Raw genomic sequence first — 17,138 nt, 5'->3', positions numbered from 1 at the left:
TATTGAAAATAACATACATTTTCCCCACTGCTTTGCACGGTTCCCTTTGTTATAATAAAGATGACCTAATATTTTACTGAGATATAAGTCACATACCACACAATTCACCCATTTAAAGTGTATAAATCAGTATACTCACTGGGTTGTGTAACCATCGACACAGTCAATTATAGAACATTTTCCATCACTTCAGAAAGAAACCCTGTATCCTTTAGCTGTCACTTCTCTGCCCAACCACGCCCTCAGCCCTAAGCTTTTACTTTCTGTCTCTGTGGATTTGCCTATTAGGAAAATTTCATGTGAATGTAATCATATAATATTTGTTCTTTTGTGACCAGCTTCTTTCATTTACCATAAGGTGTTCAAGGTTCATTCATGTTGTAGCATTTAGCAGTACTTTGTTCCTTTTTATGGTCATGTAATATTCCATCATAAGGACATATTACATTTTATTTATCCACTCATTAGGTGATGGGCATTGGGTTATTATGAAAAATACTGGTAATAAACATTTGTGTACAAGTTTTTATGTGGACGTACGTTTTTATTTCTCTTCCTTGGGTAGACATCTATGAATAGAATTGCTGAATCATATGGTAACTCTGTTTAACCATCTTAGGAACTACTCGACTGTTTTCCAAAGTGGCTGTACAATTTCATATTCCCACCAGCAGTGTATGAGGATTCTGATTTCTCCATCTCCATGTCAGCACTTACTATTGTCTGACTTCTTGATTCTAGCCGTTTTAGTGAGTGTGAAGTGATATCTCATCATGGTTTTGATTTGTATTTCCTTGATGGCTAACGAGTCAGGCATCTTTTCTTGTCCTTATTGGCCATTTTATATCTTTGGAGAAATGTCTGTTCAGAGTCTTAGTTCATTTTTTAAATGGGTTCTCTTTTTAGTATTTAGTTGTAAGAGTTTTTTAATATATTTTGGATGTAAATCCCTGATCAGATAATATGCTGTGCAAATATTATCTCCCAGTTTTGGGTCATCTTCTCAGTTTCTTGATAGAATTACTACATATATACCTTACTATAACTGGTAAAATTAATAGAATTTAATTTTTAGAATAATTTTAGGTTTACAGAAAAATTGAAGGGAGTACAGAGAGTACTCATATACCCTCTCTTCCTCCACCAGGCACAGTTTCCCCTATTTTTAACGTCTTGCCTAAGTGTGGCACGTTTGTTAGTTGATGAACCAGTATTTATACATTATTTTAACTGAAGTCCATAGTTTACGTTCAGGTTCATGCCTTTCTGTTGTACAGTTCCTGCTGTGTCACAGTATCACACAGAATGGTTTCACTGCCCTAAAAACTCCCTGTGTTTTCCCTTCTTCCCTTTCCCTGGTATTGTGGGAATTGTGGGTGGTGGACGTTGTGAATCTGAAAGTGACCTGTTAATGTGTGTATAAAGGTTTGAAAGCTGCTAACTTACCTGCAGTAAATCATGTGTAGTGTATCGTGTGTAGCAGTGAAACTTGTAGAAAATACAGTTATATTTGTAAATGTTTATTTTCAGGAAAGTATCGGCATTATACCTTTGCTCTGTTGTACTCTAGAAAAGAATTAGAAATCAATCCCTTTGTATTAAATTTATTTCAGGATTTTGACCAAACTTCTGGAGGTGTCCGATGACCCACAAGTCTTAGCTGTTGCTGCCCATGACGTCGGCGAGTACGTTCGGCATTACCCGCGAGGCAAGCGGTAAGTGAGGAGCCTTGGTTTCCTCGGGGTGTCCCGAGACATTCCGCATAGAGGTCCTAGTTTATGTACTCCTGTAAAGTAGACTCGTTCAGCCGAGGAGCTGACGGAGTGAGCAGAACCAAGATGACCATAGTACCGGGAATCGTGATAAATGATAAACCTAATTAAAGATGGGAAGTATGAAAACATAAGCACACGTGTACAATACTGTTGTGCAGTAGCCAGCAGAGATCACACCAGAAATGTCACGTTCAGGGTTTTCTTTGGTTTGTATGATTTAATTCAAAAGCCATTTTGTTAGCACTGGTGATTTTTAAATTATTATTTGTGGTTATATTGTTACTGACCTGAGTAGGTTCCAAATATAAAAGGAAATATAACACGTGTAAGAAAAGTCACAGTAGATATATAGTAATGGAAGGATGTGTTTCCAAGTACTGAAGAGTGAGGAATTCCCTCTGGGAGGAGACAGGTAAGGCTTTGCAGAGGAGGTGAGGCTGGCTTGGTAATGTGAAATCACTTAGGTACGCTAACAGTGAAAGGATAGGAGTTGAGGGAGAAAGCATTAAATGAGACTGAGGCTGTTGTATGCTGTTTGGAGAAGCTTGTTACATTCCTGGCACTTATCAAGCACTCATAAAGTTTGGGTATAATTATACTGCATTATTTTTCTCAATTCAGTACATTTTTTTTAAAAAGATGCTTTAAAAAATAAAATATAAACAGGCGTACAGATGAAGCCTCTCCCTCACCCCTGACCCCATGTGCTCATCTGCGAGGTTGTCTTAAACCACCAGAAGCCCTACTGCACTAAGGTGCCGCTTGTCACGGACTGTGTGGTGGCGATGTCACTCACCAGGCAGCACCGACCACAGCTCCCACACTCCCAGGCTGGGGTTAAAGACACTCGCCGGCTCTTCGCACGCCCCCGCTCCCCCCCAGAGGAGCAGAGAACCTCCTTCCATTCGTGAGGCAAATAACCATTTTCACTTTGCTTTTGTGTCTGTAGTAACTGGATTTTTCAGGCGGTTGAGGGGGCAGTGACAGAAAGCAGTGCTGGTTGTCAGTCTTCCTGGTGTTCTTGACAACAGGAATTTTCTCATTTGTTTCACTGCCCAGCAGGTCATGTGGCATGTTCATGTTCCATCATTACAGGAAAGGGCAGATATCTTAACAGATCAAGTTTTTTCAGGAAATTAACATGGCTCCTACGGAGTGCTTTTTAACCTCGTGTTCTCTGCTGTCTGCATCTGAGCCTGTATCTGGTTCACAGCATGGCAGCTGCTGGGCTTAGTATTGATCTGATGTTACTTCAGACATAAGGTGGTATTCAGTATACTGGTTTTTAAGCAAGCCACAAATCCTGGTGATAAAGAAGTTACTACTCAACTGCCTATAGAACACTGTAATCTAGATTACTGCAGCAGTCCAGGTTGATGACATGTGCCCAGACTAGGAAATGAGAATAACAGTTGGATTTATCACTAGGGATTCAAGAGAAAATATATAAAAACTTCAAGTCTGTGATTTGGAGAAAATGATATTTTAAAAAAGACACGTGTGTTGGTTTACTTACCTGTATGGTAAACTTTTCTTTGTAAAACCACTGGGCAGTTCGGAGTTGGGCCTTTCTGCTAACAGCTTGCATTTGAAAGTAACTGCAGCATCTTCACCACGTGGCTTCTGGCCCCCAGGGTCATCGAGCAGCTCGGCGGGAAGCAGCTGGTGATGAACCACATGCACCACGAGGACCAGCAGGTGCGCTACAACGCCCTCCTGGCCGTGCAGAAGCTCATGGTGCACAACTGGTAGGTGCCGCCCACCCGCTGCTGCTCTGTTGGGCCTCATGTTCCCGTCCAGAAGTTCTTGTGGAAAGGCTCCGATGAGTGGTGGCTTTTAAAGCAGTGATTTTGATTAATACCTAGAACTACATTTTAGCCGTTCAGAGCAGTGATGTGATAATTTAGAAAAAACAGCTGCATTAATGTTCTGAAGAAATGTATATTCAAAGTACTAGTATCAGAAACAACTCCAGAAGTAACTAAAAGGACCATTACGACATAGGTGAATAAGTTTTTTGAGAGTTGAATGGAATTCATCTCGACTACTGATTAGAGACGCTACAATTTTGCAGGGTTTAACTCTTCGGCGTATGGTTAACCTGAATGGATTTTTACCAGTTCACATGAAAACAGTAAAAGCTGATTGATCAGTTAAGATTCAGCTCTCACATTTCGTCCGTTACAGCCTTTTGCCTTTGAAATAGTAGCCAGAGTCATGTTTTTCCTCTTGCTTTTATTTTTTAAGTCAAAATTATTGACCTTTTTGTACTCAAAACAAGATAAATTAGAGTGACTACTTAGATACAATGGTGAACTATCTGTGTCCGTGAGCGGACACCCCTGGACTCTCTCGGCCGTGGCTGTTTTAGCAGTAGGTTGGCTGTTCCGCGCTCTTCTGCACTCAGATGCCTCTCTATTCCCCATCTTTGGGAAAGATGCGCTAACTGACGGTAATGCTACTGATAGTTCCAAAGGACAGATTAATGGCACATGCAAATGCTCAGGTGTGAAAGATGCAGGCAGATACAGGATAGCAGAGGATCCAGGATTGCACCGTGACATCATGTATTAAATATTAGGCTCCTGCCACTTAAGTACTTTTCTCATGAATACTGACATTTATGCATTCTTCCAGCAGGTGCTCTTTGAGCACTTAATTTGTACCCTGTTACGCTAGGCTCCAGGCGACAGATGTGATGGAAGTGGGTGATGAGAGATGGCCTTTCTGAGTGGTCCCAGCAGCCAGGCTGAGACAGTGATGGAAAGGAACCAGTCACCCACCTCCAGTGTTGGGGGTTGGATTGCAGGTGGAGGGAACGGGAGGAGAAAGGACCAGGAAGCAGGAGGGAGCTTGGCTTCTTTAAGAGCAACGCCTGGAGACATGTTTGGATGTGGCAGCTGGGGTCTGGGAGGTGGTGCTAATGGCAGCTGGTGGGTCGAGGCCAGGGATGCTGTTCAGCATCCTGCATTGCGCCAGTCGCCACCACAGGGAACTGTCAGCAGTGCTGCGCTTCGAGGGCAAGTTGAAGGAGTGGGTGAGGCCAGAAGGAAAGGAGATGGGCGAGGCGAGGTGGCCGGGATCTGATCACGGAGGGTCTGGTGGGTCCTTCTGTTGGATGAGTTGAAAGTCATAGTTAAAGGTTTTAACAGGGGAGTGACAGGATTTGATTTGTACTTTGAAATGTCTCACAGGCTCCTCTGTGGAGAGTGGATGGTTGGGGGTGAGTGTGGCAGCAGGAAGACCGTTTCATAGATTCTCATTGTGGCCGTGGGTAGGGATGGCTCGTGCCATGGACTAGAATGGTAACAGTTGGTACCAAGCAGTAGATGGACTAGGGATAGATTTCAGAGCTGGTGCGCGTGGTGCTTGAGGGACTGAAAATGTTTTTACTCTTTTCATATCGTCTATGCAAGAAGAATGGGATTCAAGGCAGAGGGCACTCAAAAATGGGTTTTTATCTACTATTTAGCAGAGAAAAATCTTTCAAGTCTGTCAGGAAACTAGAGAATACTCCACTGGATTCCCTCCTTTTACTTTACCCTGAGCCACATTTTTCAACGTAAATTAATTATTTAGTAATTTTCTCTCTCTTGGTTTGTTTCTGTTTCTTTCATGAAGTTCGATTACAGAATGTTGGCATTTAATAGAGTTGGAGGCTGTTGCAATCAGTGAGCTTTTATTGACAGATATTTTCCTGAAGTTTCCATTAAATACAGTTTTATTTTCCCCTTTTGTTGAAAGTAGGGCTGTTGAAGCATAATTCTTTTGTTAATAAAAAACAACTTCATTTTAATAGTTCTTTCTCTTGAAGAATTTATTGTTAGTTTTTTTTTTAATTAATTAATTTTTGGCTGCCTTGTGTCTTAGTTGCTGCGCGTGGGCTTTCTCTTGTTGCGGCGAGTGGGGGCTACTCTTTGTTGCCGTGCGCGGGCTTCTCATTGCAGTGGCTTCTCTTGTTGCAGAGCACGGGCTCTAGGCATGTGGGCTTCAGTAGTTGTGGCACGTGGGCTCAGTAGTTGTGGCTTGCAGGCTCAGTAGCTGTGGCTCACAGGCTCAGTAGTTGTGGCTCGCAGGCTCTAGAGTGCAGGCTCAGTAGTCGTGGTGCACGGGCTTAGTTGCTCCATGGCATGTGGGATCTTCCTGGACCAGGGCTTGAACCCACGTCCCCTGCATTGGCAGGCGGATTCTTAACCACTGCGCCATCAGGGAAGCCCCCCCCCCTTTTTTTTTAATGTATATTTCCAATGTGGAAAAAAAGCTGGGTATGGAATAGGATGTTGACTGGGAGTTTTCCCTTTGCCAGTGGAGAAAGTTTCTTGGTTAAGAATTTTTATTGTGCAAATGATCATGAATTAAAGATGAAACATTTAAAATTTGAAAACTTTTTCTTGAATTTAGGAATCTGATTTGGCCTCAGTAAATTTTTTGATGTACGATTACAAAAGGAAAGGTAAATTGTCTCTATAGCCAAAAACTAGTTTATTTGCTCTTTGTCATTGACTAGCTGATGAGAGAATATCCTTTTCCCCCCTCCTCTCTAGTTATGTACCAAGCTATTTTAGCTTTAATGTTTTAGTTAGGATAAGTCCCCTTGAATGGAGAAGCTTAGTGTCAGCGTTTTCCTGTGCTTTCTTTGAGAAAGGCATTTTCATATGCAGATTAGAACTCACACGCGGCCTGTGTCTTTTGCTGTGACACACGCATTTCTCTGGCACTGTGCCAGAGAGTGAAAATTGCTCAAGTAATAGCAGTTCATGCTCCATCAGATTAGTGTGAGAGCAGATAGAATGCCACTGGGGAGGAAGTCTTCAGCAGGGTTTTCCCCAAATGTAAAAGCATTTTGAATCAGTATCTTTATGCACGTAACCAAGTTGCCTTTAGTAAATCATGCTGGTAAAGTCTGCCTTTCTACTTTCCTAAAATAGAGGCTTTTTAACCTAAACCGTGGGACTGGTGTCCGAAAGATGTTTCACACCAAATAAAACCTGAAAACACAGTTGACTTGGTTTCCTCTCAACATTTTGTTTGTTTTGATTTAATTAAAACAAAATTTTAGAAAGGGTATATTTTAGTACAATACAGTGAAATGAATTAGTTCAAGATAATGAAAATACACCCATGGGTAAAAGTAGAATGGAAGTCTGTCTGAATGGCAGCAGCAGCTTTTCCTGACAGTTCTGCACGTTCTCTCTGTTGTTGTTTTTCTCCGAGGCCCTCCCTGGCTGTTTCCAGATTTCCAGCGCACTCTTGACTTTTTTACCTTTTTCTACCATAAATGCTTTTTAGATTTTTTGGCATTGCATTTTTACCAGTTTCTGTTGATTAGACGAAATCGTAATTTTGGATACAGTAAAGTTAACATTTCTTTTTTACTGAGGGGAATTTTCTTTTGGTTTTAAGTTAAAAATTACATTTTAAGTATAAATTGGATATTGGATACTCACAATATCATGGAACTGCATTGTCTCTGGGTCTTGATTTAGACTCTGCTCTAGGGAGTTAAATATTACTTTTCTTGATAATGTAGAGAAGGACTTATCCCTGATTTATAGAACATGGAGCATGGAGTTGTATATCATGTGAAAATGTTACTTAATTCTTTTTCACGATTTTATGACTGATTGCAGAATTATTTCCGTGAACAGTTTCTCCCTTCCACTTAACACCTGTGTTTACGTGGAATGACGGGTGGGTTACGTGTAACCCTGACTGCTGTGGGTGGCATGGGGGGCCGAATGGAGTTGCTGGGGTGTGCATTGGGCACACACCAGGGTCTCCTCAGTCCAGGGGGCCTCGAGCGGGTCAGTCCTATCCACAGCTCTGTAAGTGGCACGTGCAGGCTCTGATCTTCCCGTCCCCATGTGCAGTTCCTGGTATGTCCCTCGTTCTTTTGAGCAGGGCTGGATTTTTATATTCTTAAATTTGGCAAAATATGTAAACAGTGACAGCTTACTTTAGAGAACTTTTATATAGACCCTCAGTTTATACTTTTTAATTTAACATCATAAAAATGTCATCATTTTTCTCCTACCGAATGATTTTTAATGTCATCAGCCTCTAATTCAGAAGCAGCAATATGTGCATGTGGACAGCTCAGGACCTCAGGAAAGAAACACTGAATTTTGTAGGTAGAGGATTTCCTGTAGAATTTTCTCCTTGTTTCTAGCTTCTTTTTCAACCTATTTTCAAACAGAATAATAAGTTATAAGAGTGTCACCCTCTCTCGGTCTTTCATGTGTGCGTAAATAGAGAGGAACGCAGCAAGCCGAGGGTGTGGGTGATACTACTTTATTCTCGGACCTTTACCTCTGCTTAGTATATTTTAGTTGTTCTGTAAATAGTACGTAGCCATAAATGCAGTGATTAAAACAGTTACTTATGAACAGAATTGAAGGAAAAAAACCCTTATGTAAGTTTTAACTTTTTAGCATTAATAATCATGTTAAAAAACATTCCATGTGATTTTAAATAAACATATGACATTTCTGGGTTTAACATTTTCCAAAACTAATTTAGAAAATTGTGGTCTCTCTTTGGGTACCTGGAGTTTTCCACATTATTCTTATGATATTTTTAGTGGAGGAATTCTCGTGTAAGAATCTTACATTCTAAATATAATTAAAGAAAAAGGAGTCTATAAGAAGCGCTAAACGTGGACTTTGCTTATTGCATACTGTCTTCTTAAGAGTCCTTCTAACAGCACAGACATTTCTCCCACACAGCACATTACATTAACCAGATTTGCACATACTGTGGTCATTTAGGGGCATACTCTGCATTGTGCAGATCGCTGTTTGTTGTAACTACTTGCTGGTCTGGAACCAGCATTCAAAATGAAACGGAGGGACTTCTGGTTTCCAGTTATGCATGTAAGGAGTTTGGAAGTTGCCACTACATCTCAACAACAGGTAAATAGCTGAACAGACTGAAAAAATCAACAATCCTTCTTGGATCCATAGGGGAGAAGGTAGGACGAGACTGGAGAGGCGGGTGAATACAGGGAGTTGTGGCTTACCTGAGCGGGACTCACACGTGGAGACCAGCGGGGGACCAGTGCCTGGCAGGAGAGCTGGGCCGTGCTTGGTGAATTGCAGGGGGCTCAGTGTGCACAAGTCTGAGGATTAAAAACTCCAGGGGATCCAGTCATGGGGGGCCCCCACCATATGGGGAGATTTCTCTCCAGAAGCCAGACCAGGTTCCCACAATAAATATCTGAGAAAAATTCCCTTGGGCTTCTGGCAGGGGGAGGGGAAAGGAACCATTCTGAAATAGTTCTAACTATTGTTCCGTTCTAACAAGGCCTGCACGCAGGGGAAACTAGTTAACCAGAGCCCAGCCTGCTGGGATGTCATCAGAGTCTGACTGACCTGGGGAAGGGAAATAACCAACTCTAGCTGTCTCTAATCATGCTGTCTCACCCGAAGGGGTAGAAAAAACCCTGAGGAGCACTAATGAAGTTCACAATCCTGAGGCCCAGGTTCAAGAAAGACTGAGACCCAATCAAAGGACTCCAGAAAGCTTCCTCTCCCTCACCTCACCACCACGTTACATAAGGTTCATTTACAGCAGTTTCTTTTACCTAGCACACCATGTCTAGCTATCAAGAAAATACTACGAGGCATACCAAAAAGCAAAAAAAAAAAAAAAAAAAAAAAAAAAAGAAGAGACATAGGAAGCATCAGAACCAGCCATGGCAGTAATGTTGGAAGATCAGACTGGGAACTTTAAACAACTAGGATTAATATGCTGAGGACTCTAGTGGATAAAGTAGGCAGCAAGCAAGAACAGATGGGCAAGTTAAGCAGAGAGATAGAAATCCTAAGAAAGAACCGAAAAGAAATGTTAGAGCTCAAAAACACTGTAAAAGAAATGAAGAATGCCTTTGATGGACTTGTAAGTTAGACTGGACACGGATGAGGAAAGACTCTCTGAGCTTGAGGATATATCAGTAGAAACCTCCAAAACTGAGAAGCAGAGAGAACAAAGACTAAAAAAACGGAACAAAATATCCAAGGACTATGGGACAACTACAAAAGAGGTAAAATACATGTGGTGGGAATACCAGAAAAAGAAAGAGAGAAAGGAACAGAAGAAATACTTGAAAGAGTAATGACTGAGGATTTCCCAAGTTAATGTCAGACACCAAACCACAGATCCAGAAAGCTCAGAGAACACCAAGCAGGATAAACACCAAAAAAACTACACCTGGACATGGAATTTTCAAATTACAGAAAATCAAAGGTGAAAAAAAAAAAATCCTGAAAGAAGCCAGGGGGAAAAAACACCTTACCTACAGAGGAACAAAGGTAAGAATTACATCTGACTTCTCAGAAACCATGTCAGCAAGAAGAGAGTGGAGTGAAATATTTAACATGTTGAGAGAAAAAAACTCACCAAGTTCTGTACCCTGTGAAGTTATCCTTCAAAAGTGAAGGAGGAATAAAGATTTCCTCAAAGAAACAAAAATTGAGGGAGTTTGTTGCCAGTAGACCTACCATACAGGGAATATGAAAAAAGTTCTTTAGAGAGAAGGAAAATAACAGAGGTCAGAAACTCAGATCTACATAAAGAAAGGAAGAGCATCAAAGAAGGAACAACTGAAGGTAAAATAAAAACTTCTATTTTTCTTATTCTTAACTGATGTAACATAGAAGTTTGTTCAAAAAACTAATAGCAACAATATCCTTGAGTATGTACACTTTTATGTATTTTATACACGTTGCTTATGTATGTTTATATATAAGTGAAATAAGTGGCAGCAATGATTCAAGGGACGGGAGGAAGGAATTAAGATTATTTGGTTATTACAAGCTACTCACACTATCCGTGAAGTGGTATAGTGCTATTTGAAAGTATACATGGATTAATTGTAAATTAATATATTGCAAACTCTAGGGCAGCCACTAAAAAAAGTAAAAAAAGAAGTATAACTGACGTGCTGAGTAGGAAAGGAGAGAAAGTAGAATCATATAAAATGCTGAATTAAAACCACAAAAGGCAGAAAAAGAGTGGAAGACAAAAATAGGAGCGATAGGGCTTCCCTGGTGGCGCAGTGGTTGAGAGTCCGCCTGCCGATGCAGGGGACACGGGTTCGTGCCCCGGTCCGGGAAGATCCCACATGCCGCGGAGCGGCTGGGCCGGTGGGCCATGGCCACTGAGCCTGCGCGTCCGGAGCCTGTGCTCCACAATGGGAGAGGCCACAGCAGTGAGAGGCCCGCGTACCGCAAAAAAAAAAAAAGCAAAAAAAAAAGGGCAACAAATAGGAAACAGAAATGAATATGGTACATATTAATCCAGCTGTATAAGTAATCACTCTGTCAGTAGTCTAACTGCACCAAGCAAAAGATAGATCATCAGAGCAGATCGAAAAGCATGACCCAACTATGTGTAGCCTATAAGAAACCCACTTTAAATATAAAGACACATATAGATTAGAAGTAAATGAATGGAGAAAAATATACCATGCTAACACTAATCAAAAGAAAGAAGAAGTAGCTATATTGCTTTCAGACAAAGCAGACTTATAAGTAAGGAAAGTTTATCAGGGATAAGAAAGGTCATTCTGTAAAGATAAAGGGGTTAGTTCTCCAAAAGGACATAATAATTCTTAACATGTATATGCCTAACAACAGCGCATCAAACTATGTGGGGCAGAAACTGATAGAACTGTAAGGAGAAATAGATGAATTCTATCATAGTTGAAGATTTCAGCCCCCCCCTTTCAGAAATGGACAGATCCAGCAGGCAAAAAATCAATAAGGACACAGTTAAGTCAACAACACCATCAATCACCTGAATAGAATTGACATCTATAGACTACCTCATCCAGTACCAGCAGAATACACATTTCTCTCAAGCTCACATGGAACATTCACCAAGACATTCTGGGCCATAAAACCCACCTTAACACATTAAAAAAAATAGGAATCATGCAGTGTCAGCTCTCAGACCACAGTGGAATTAAAGTAGAAATCAGTAACAGGAAGATAACTGGAAAATCCCCAAATATGTGGGGATTAAACAACACTTCTAAATAACACAGAGGTCAAAGAAGAAATCTCAAGAGAAATTTAAAAATATTTTGAACTAAGTGACAATGAAAATACAGCTTTTCAAAATTTGTGAGATGCAGTGCAAGCAGTGCTTAGAGGGAAATTTATAGCACCGAATGCATATATTAGAAAAGAAGAAAGCTCAAGAGTCGGTAATCTAAGTTTCCAGCTTAGGAAATGAGAAGAAAAGAGCAAATTAAAGTAAGCAGAAGAAAAGAAGTAAGAATAAAAAAACAAGGAAATTGAAGATAGGACATCTGTAGAGAAAATCAAGGAAACCAAAAGCTGTTTTTTTGAAAAACTTAATGATACTGATAAGCCTATAGCCAGACTAACTAAGGAAAAAGGAGAAGGCACAAATTAACTAGTGTCATAAATGAAAAAGGGAACATCACTACAGATCCCATGGAAAGTAAAAGGATAATAAAGGGATACTATGATCCCCTCTCACAACTCCTTTGTACTGGAAGTTCTAGCTAACGCATTAAGACAAGAAAAGAAAATAAATGGTATACAGATTGGGAAGGAGGACATAAAACTGCCTTTGCTTTCAGATGACATGATCATGTACATAGAAAATCCTAAAGATTTGACAAAAACAAACAAATGTCCTGGAACTAATAAGCGATTACAGCAAGGTTGTAGGATATGAGATTAATACAGAAAAGTCAATCACTTTCCTATATACCAGCAATGAACAGGTGGAATTTGAAATTAAAAACACAATACCATTTACATTAGCACTTCCCCAAAATGAAATATTTAGGTATAAATTCAACAAAATATGTATAAGATCTACATGAGGAAAACTTTTAAACTCTATGAATGAAATCATGGAAGAATTAAGTAAATGGAGAGAGATTCCATGTTCATGGATAGGAAGATTCAGTATTTTCAAGATGTTAGTTCTCAACTTGATCTATTGATACAAATTTAATGCAATCCCAATCAAAATCCCAGCAAGTTATTTTTTGGACATCGACAATCTGATACTAAAGTTTGTATGGAGAAGCAAAAGACACAGCATAGCCAACACAATATTGAAGGAGAAGAACAAAGTTGGAAAACTGACACCACCTGACTTGAAGACTTATTATAAAGCTAAGTAATCAAGATAGTGGGGGTGTGGGTGAAAGAGTAGACAAATGGATCGATGGAACAGGACAGAGAGCCCAGAAATAGGGCCCCATAAGTATAGTCAACTGATCTTTGCCAAAGGAGTGAAGGCAATACAGGGGAGCAAAGGTAGTCTCTTCAACAAATGGTGCTGGAACAACTGGACATCCACAAAAGCTAACTCAGAATGGATCGTGAACCTAAATGTAAAACACAGAACTCCTAGAAGAAAACAGGAGAAAATCCAGATGACCTTGGAGCACTGTGATTTTTACGTGGTTCGTGGTTTACATAGGAAAATCGGTTCATAAAAACAAAATGTGCTTTGTGTGTAATACTCAGAATCATGATAAAAGCTGGAGGAATAACTCAGCTTTAAACTATATGGCATCTGAGAGAGGAGAAGGGGTGCGGGGGGGGGACTTCAGCGGGGAGAAGGCAGTTCACACGGAGGTGGGAAAGCAGATGTTTGGTGACAGATGCTTGCTGGGCCCCCAGGGACAGTGGGACACACAGAGGACTCTGGTCTCCCGGCCCTGTGCAGCTCCTCCCAGCGCCGACCGATGTTCTTTGTAGATCTCCGGTGACAGTGCCCTTCCTGGACCAGGGCCTTTGTCTGAGTTCTTTAGGCAGTTAAGGGGCAGGTAAGAAGCGAACTTGCCAAGGCTTTCATTTTTTTAAAAAATAATCAGCCTAAAATAATCCTCATGTTGAAGAGACACGTATTGGGTAGCAAATTCTGTTCCCCTACAAAGTCATGGATGAAGTTTAAAGAGAAGAGAATATTACACTTCTCAAATTTTGCTTCTTAGGTAGTAGAAGCAAAGAATTAATGTCCAGCTCCTGTAGATTGCTGGTACAAATCGGATACCCTTTGAGTGAATTATGCGTTGAATTTTTACTGTATTGATCTTCGTGTTTGGCGAGGCTGACTCAATACTCAGATTAACTCACTTCAGTAGCTCTTCTGGCGTCCTATTAGAGGTGCATCGTCATCCCCTGAAGAAAAGTCCATAGTCACTTTTCTTCTTGCCTGACAGTGACGTAACCTTAACCTGAAGAAATTATTCACACCTGTTATTATTTCCTACTATAAAGATAGGCGCAGTGTCTGCTTTCTGCACCTTTCTGGCCTCTTTTTGGAGGCCGCGCAGCCTCACAGTAGAGAGAGGAGTGGACCTGAGCCCCGGCCCGTGCACCTGCCCGCTTTGCTCCTGAGCAGGTGATTGCAGCTTTCCCTCCCCTGTCGATGGAGATGAGAATGCCCACTCCCAGGATGCTGCAGAGGTGAGAGGATAAGGGTGGGCACACCTGTACTCAGGTTTCCACGGTGGCCGGTAACAAAGGGCAGACGTAGCCGCCTTTGTGTGTTCCCAGCCCCAGGCTGCTGGTGTCCGGACTGCCCTGTGCCTGGGGTCACACAGGACTCAGAGGCAGCTTGGGTGAATCTCGGGAATGTTCTAATTGACCACATTTGATGTCAGGACAGCAGACCACAACCCTTTACGAGCCGAACCCAGGAGTAGATTTTCTCCAAAGCTTCGCGCGGGCTGGGTCCTCTCTCTGTAGGACAGGATCTTTTTCAGTTGCGCCTTGGTTCGGCTCCCTCTGAATTTAACAACCCACATGCCGTAGCAAACGACAATTTCAGGAAAGCCTGAGGAGGAAATTTGATTCTTCTGTCCGCGGGGCCCATCTGGGCTCTTCTCCCAGTAGACTTGGTATCCTGTGACCTACCTCAAGTAGGGCTCGCAGAGTTCCATCTGGGATTCTTGATGTGCGGGTTTTTAGTTGAACCCTTTACATCTGTGTGTGTTCTTGTCCTTCGCTTAAATCCTAGCTTGCATAAACCCTACTTAGCAGACAAGGAAAGGGGGCCCTGGTTTTTGTACTCACCGAGCAGTAAGGTTGTGAGGAAGGGAATGGCCCGAGGCCACCTTGTATGCAGGGAAAAAATGAGAGTGTAGTGGATGGAGCATTATTATTTATCTGTAATAAAGACCTTTGACCAGGAAAACAAGAACAGAAGACATTGGGGAGGAAGCTATGGCTGGGCGTGCTTTTTTTAATTTTTTGTTTAAAGAAAAATTTTTTTTAATGTGGACCATTTTTAAAGTCTTTATTGAATTTGTTACAATATTGCTTCTGTTTTATGTTTTGGTTTTTTGGCCGAGAGGCAGGTGGGATCTTAGCTCCCCGACCAGGGATCAAACCTGCGTCCCCTGCATTGGAAGGTGGTGTCTTAACCAGTGCACCGCCACAGAATCCCCCTGGGTGTGTTTTTAAATTCTCCGCTGGAAAAACTCTTCTTCCCTCTGTTTTAATCCTCCTGCTGTGACCCTACTTCAGCAACGCCTCTTATGTGAGGAAATCAGTTATCTTCCCCACGTCCCGGTATTCACTGTTGTCCCCTGAGTATCAGTTTTGTCCTGGCATGGGAGATGAACCACAGCCCTAAGGGACTGATCCACCTGGTGGTTCACAGCGTGAGCTCTGGGCAGCTTAGCCAGGCTCCGGAATGTAAACCCAGTCCCTATTCCAAAACTCAAGCTTTTCCCTTTTTATAGGAGGGGATCTTTTAAATATTCTTAAAAGATCTCTTTTTCTGGTCCTTATTAGGTAGTTCAAAAACGAAAGTTTAGGCAAATCCTTCATAGGAAAATAGGGAAAAGATTGTTTTCTGTCCTGGAATCAACAGTGGTATCTGTATGCAATTTAGAGTGAAGTATACACAGACCATTCAAATAATTTTCTGAAGTAGAACGTCACCTAAAACGTTTGGAGACCACTGCTCTAAGCCGCAGTTGCCCCGTCTGTAAAATGAGAATACTGCTTCTCGGCTCTGGTGATGGTTCTGTGGATTCAGTAGGACCATCTTGGTGAAGGTTTCAGACTCTGCCAGTGCAGAGTAAGTGCTGGGTAACTCGTAGCTCTGATTAAGTGTCGTGATTCTGGATGTTATTTTCAGTGATTGTTTTCATGTGCTCTTGTGTAAATCCTTAGAGATAAACACTTGTACTTTCTAACGTCAGGAAATGTGTTTCTCAGGTATCAGGCCACTTACTTGGAATCATACGTACGTTGATTTTGAACTTGTTAGATTGCAGAAGTGGTGGCAGCAGACACAACTCTCTAAACAGGAAAGCAGGCGTTGCCGGTGATCGGATGCAGAATTACTTGTTTGTGTGTGTCATGCCTTGTTTGTCTGTGGTTCATGGAGTGTTTAAAATTCATACAGTACAGGTACTTTTGAAATTTGGACAAGATTAGTTTTCTGGGGCTATTTTATTAGTTTTTAGATGTTAAAGTAAGCATAGACGACAGTGTATATTGTCCTTCAGTTTTGAAAGAGATTCTTTGTTGTGTCAGTTCTAATCTCCCTTGCTATCTCCTTCCTGTGTTTCAGGGAATATCTTGGTAAACAGCTCCAGTCTGAGCAACCGCAGACTGCAGCTGCCCGGAGCTGAACGGGCGCTCAGCCGCGGGGTCTCCAGCGCCCCTTCGCCTGGGGCAGAAGACCTGGAGTGTGAGTCTCAGTGATTAGAACAAATAATTTCTCATTTTACGTGTCATTTTCTTGTTGTGTAGCTTTCCCCAGTGCTGATTTCAACACGAGTGTTTGCCCGTTACTTTGTATTAAAGTAGGTGCTCTCTGTATCTAAGGAAAACATTACTGTTACATATACTGCTTGTAATTTCTATATTTATTGTTCTCTGGGAATGAATATAGAATTATTAAAGGATTCTCACTCCAAATATGTTTTTGTCTTTCCTTGTTCCTGACTTGGCCTTTAACACAAATACCTCTTGTCCCAGCCAAATTGGGAGAATTGTATTTGCAAAATAGTGAATGGTAAATAAATGTTTTGAAATTATATGTATCTCTGTCTTCCATCCGTCCATCCATCCACATCCATCCGTCCGTCCATCCACACATACACACCGCGGCAATCCTCTGCTAATACTCAGAGACTTTAAAATTTAACTTTAAAATGTTAAATTAACTCGACGTGATGCTGTGGTCTAGAAGATTTGCTTATGAAGCACAGTGAAGAATTTTAGCTTTAAATTATTTTCATTGATTTCCTGTACTTTTATTCTTGGATTTTGGTACCTCAAGTCTATTTTCTTTTAATACGCTTTGGTTTAAATGTTGCCAGTAGATATTTTATCCCACCCCCAGCCCCAGCCC

General features: G+C 41.4%; 1 protein-coding gene across 4 annotated transcripts in view; it reads left to right on the top strand.

Moving 5' to 3' along the window:
- The window catches only part of ATP6V1H (ATPase H+ transporting V1 subunit H), a 63,782-nt gene extending 46,961 nt beyond the window's left edge, over positions 1-16,821 (top strand). For all 4 annotated transcript variants that reach the window (XM_060127836.1, XM_060127835.1, XM_060127834.1 and 1 more), the window contains 3 exons: positions 1,614-1,715; positions 3,410-3,523; positions 16,353-16,821. In XM_060127836.1, the coding sequence (XP_059983819.1) occupies positions 1,614-1,715; positions 3,410-3,523; positions 16,353-16,413 (277 nt within the window). In that variant the 3' untranslated portion in view covers positions 16,414-16,821. The remainder of the gene's footprint in view (positions 1-1,613; positions 1,716-3,409; positions 3,524-16,352) is intronic.
- Positions 16,822-17,138: the final 317 nt, after the last annotated feature.

The sequence above is a fragment of the Lagenorhynchus albirostris genome, chromosome 17 (assembly GCF_949774975.1).
Source record: "Lagenorhynchus albirostris chromosome 17, mLagAlb1.1, whole genome shotgun sequence".
NCBI classification, from domain to species: Eukaryota; Metazoa; Chordata; class Mammalia; order Artiodactyla; family Delphinidae; genus Lagenorhynchus; species Lagenorhynchus albirostris.
The sequence above is the reverse complement of the archived record's forward strand: the minus strand, read 5'-3'. Positions and strand labels throughout refer to the sequence as shown.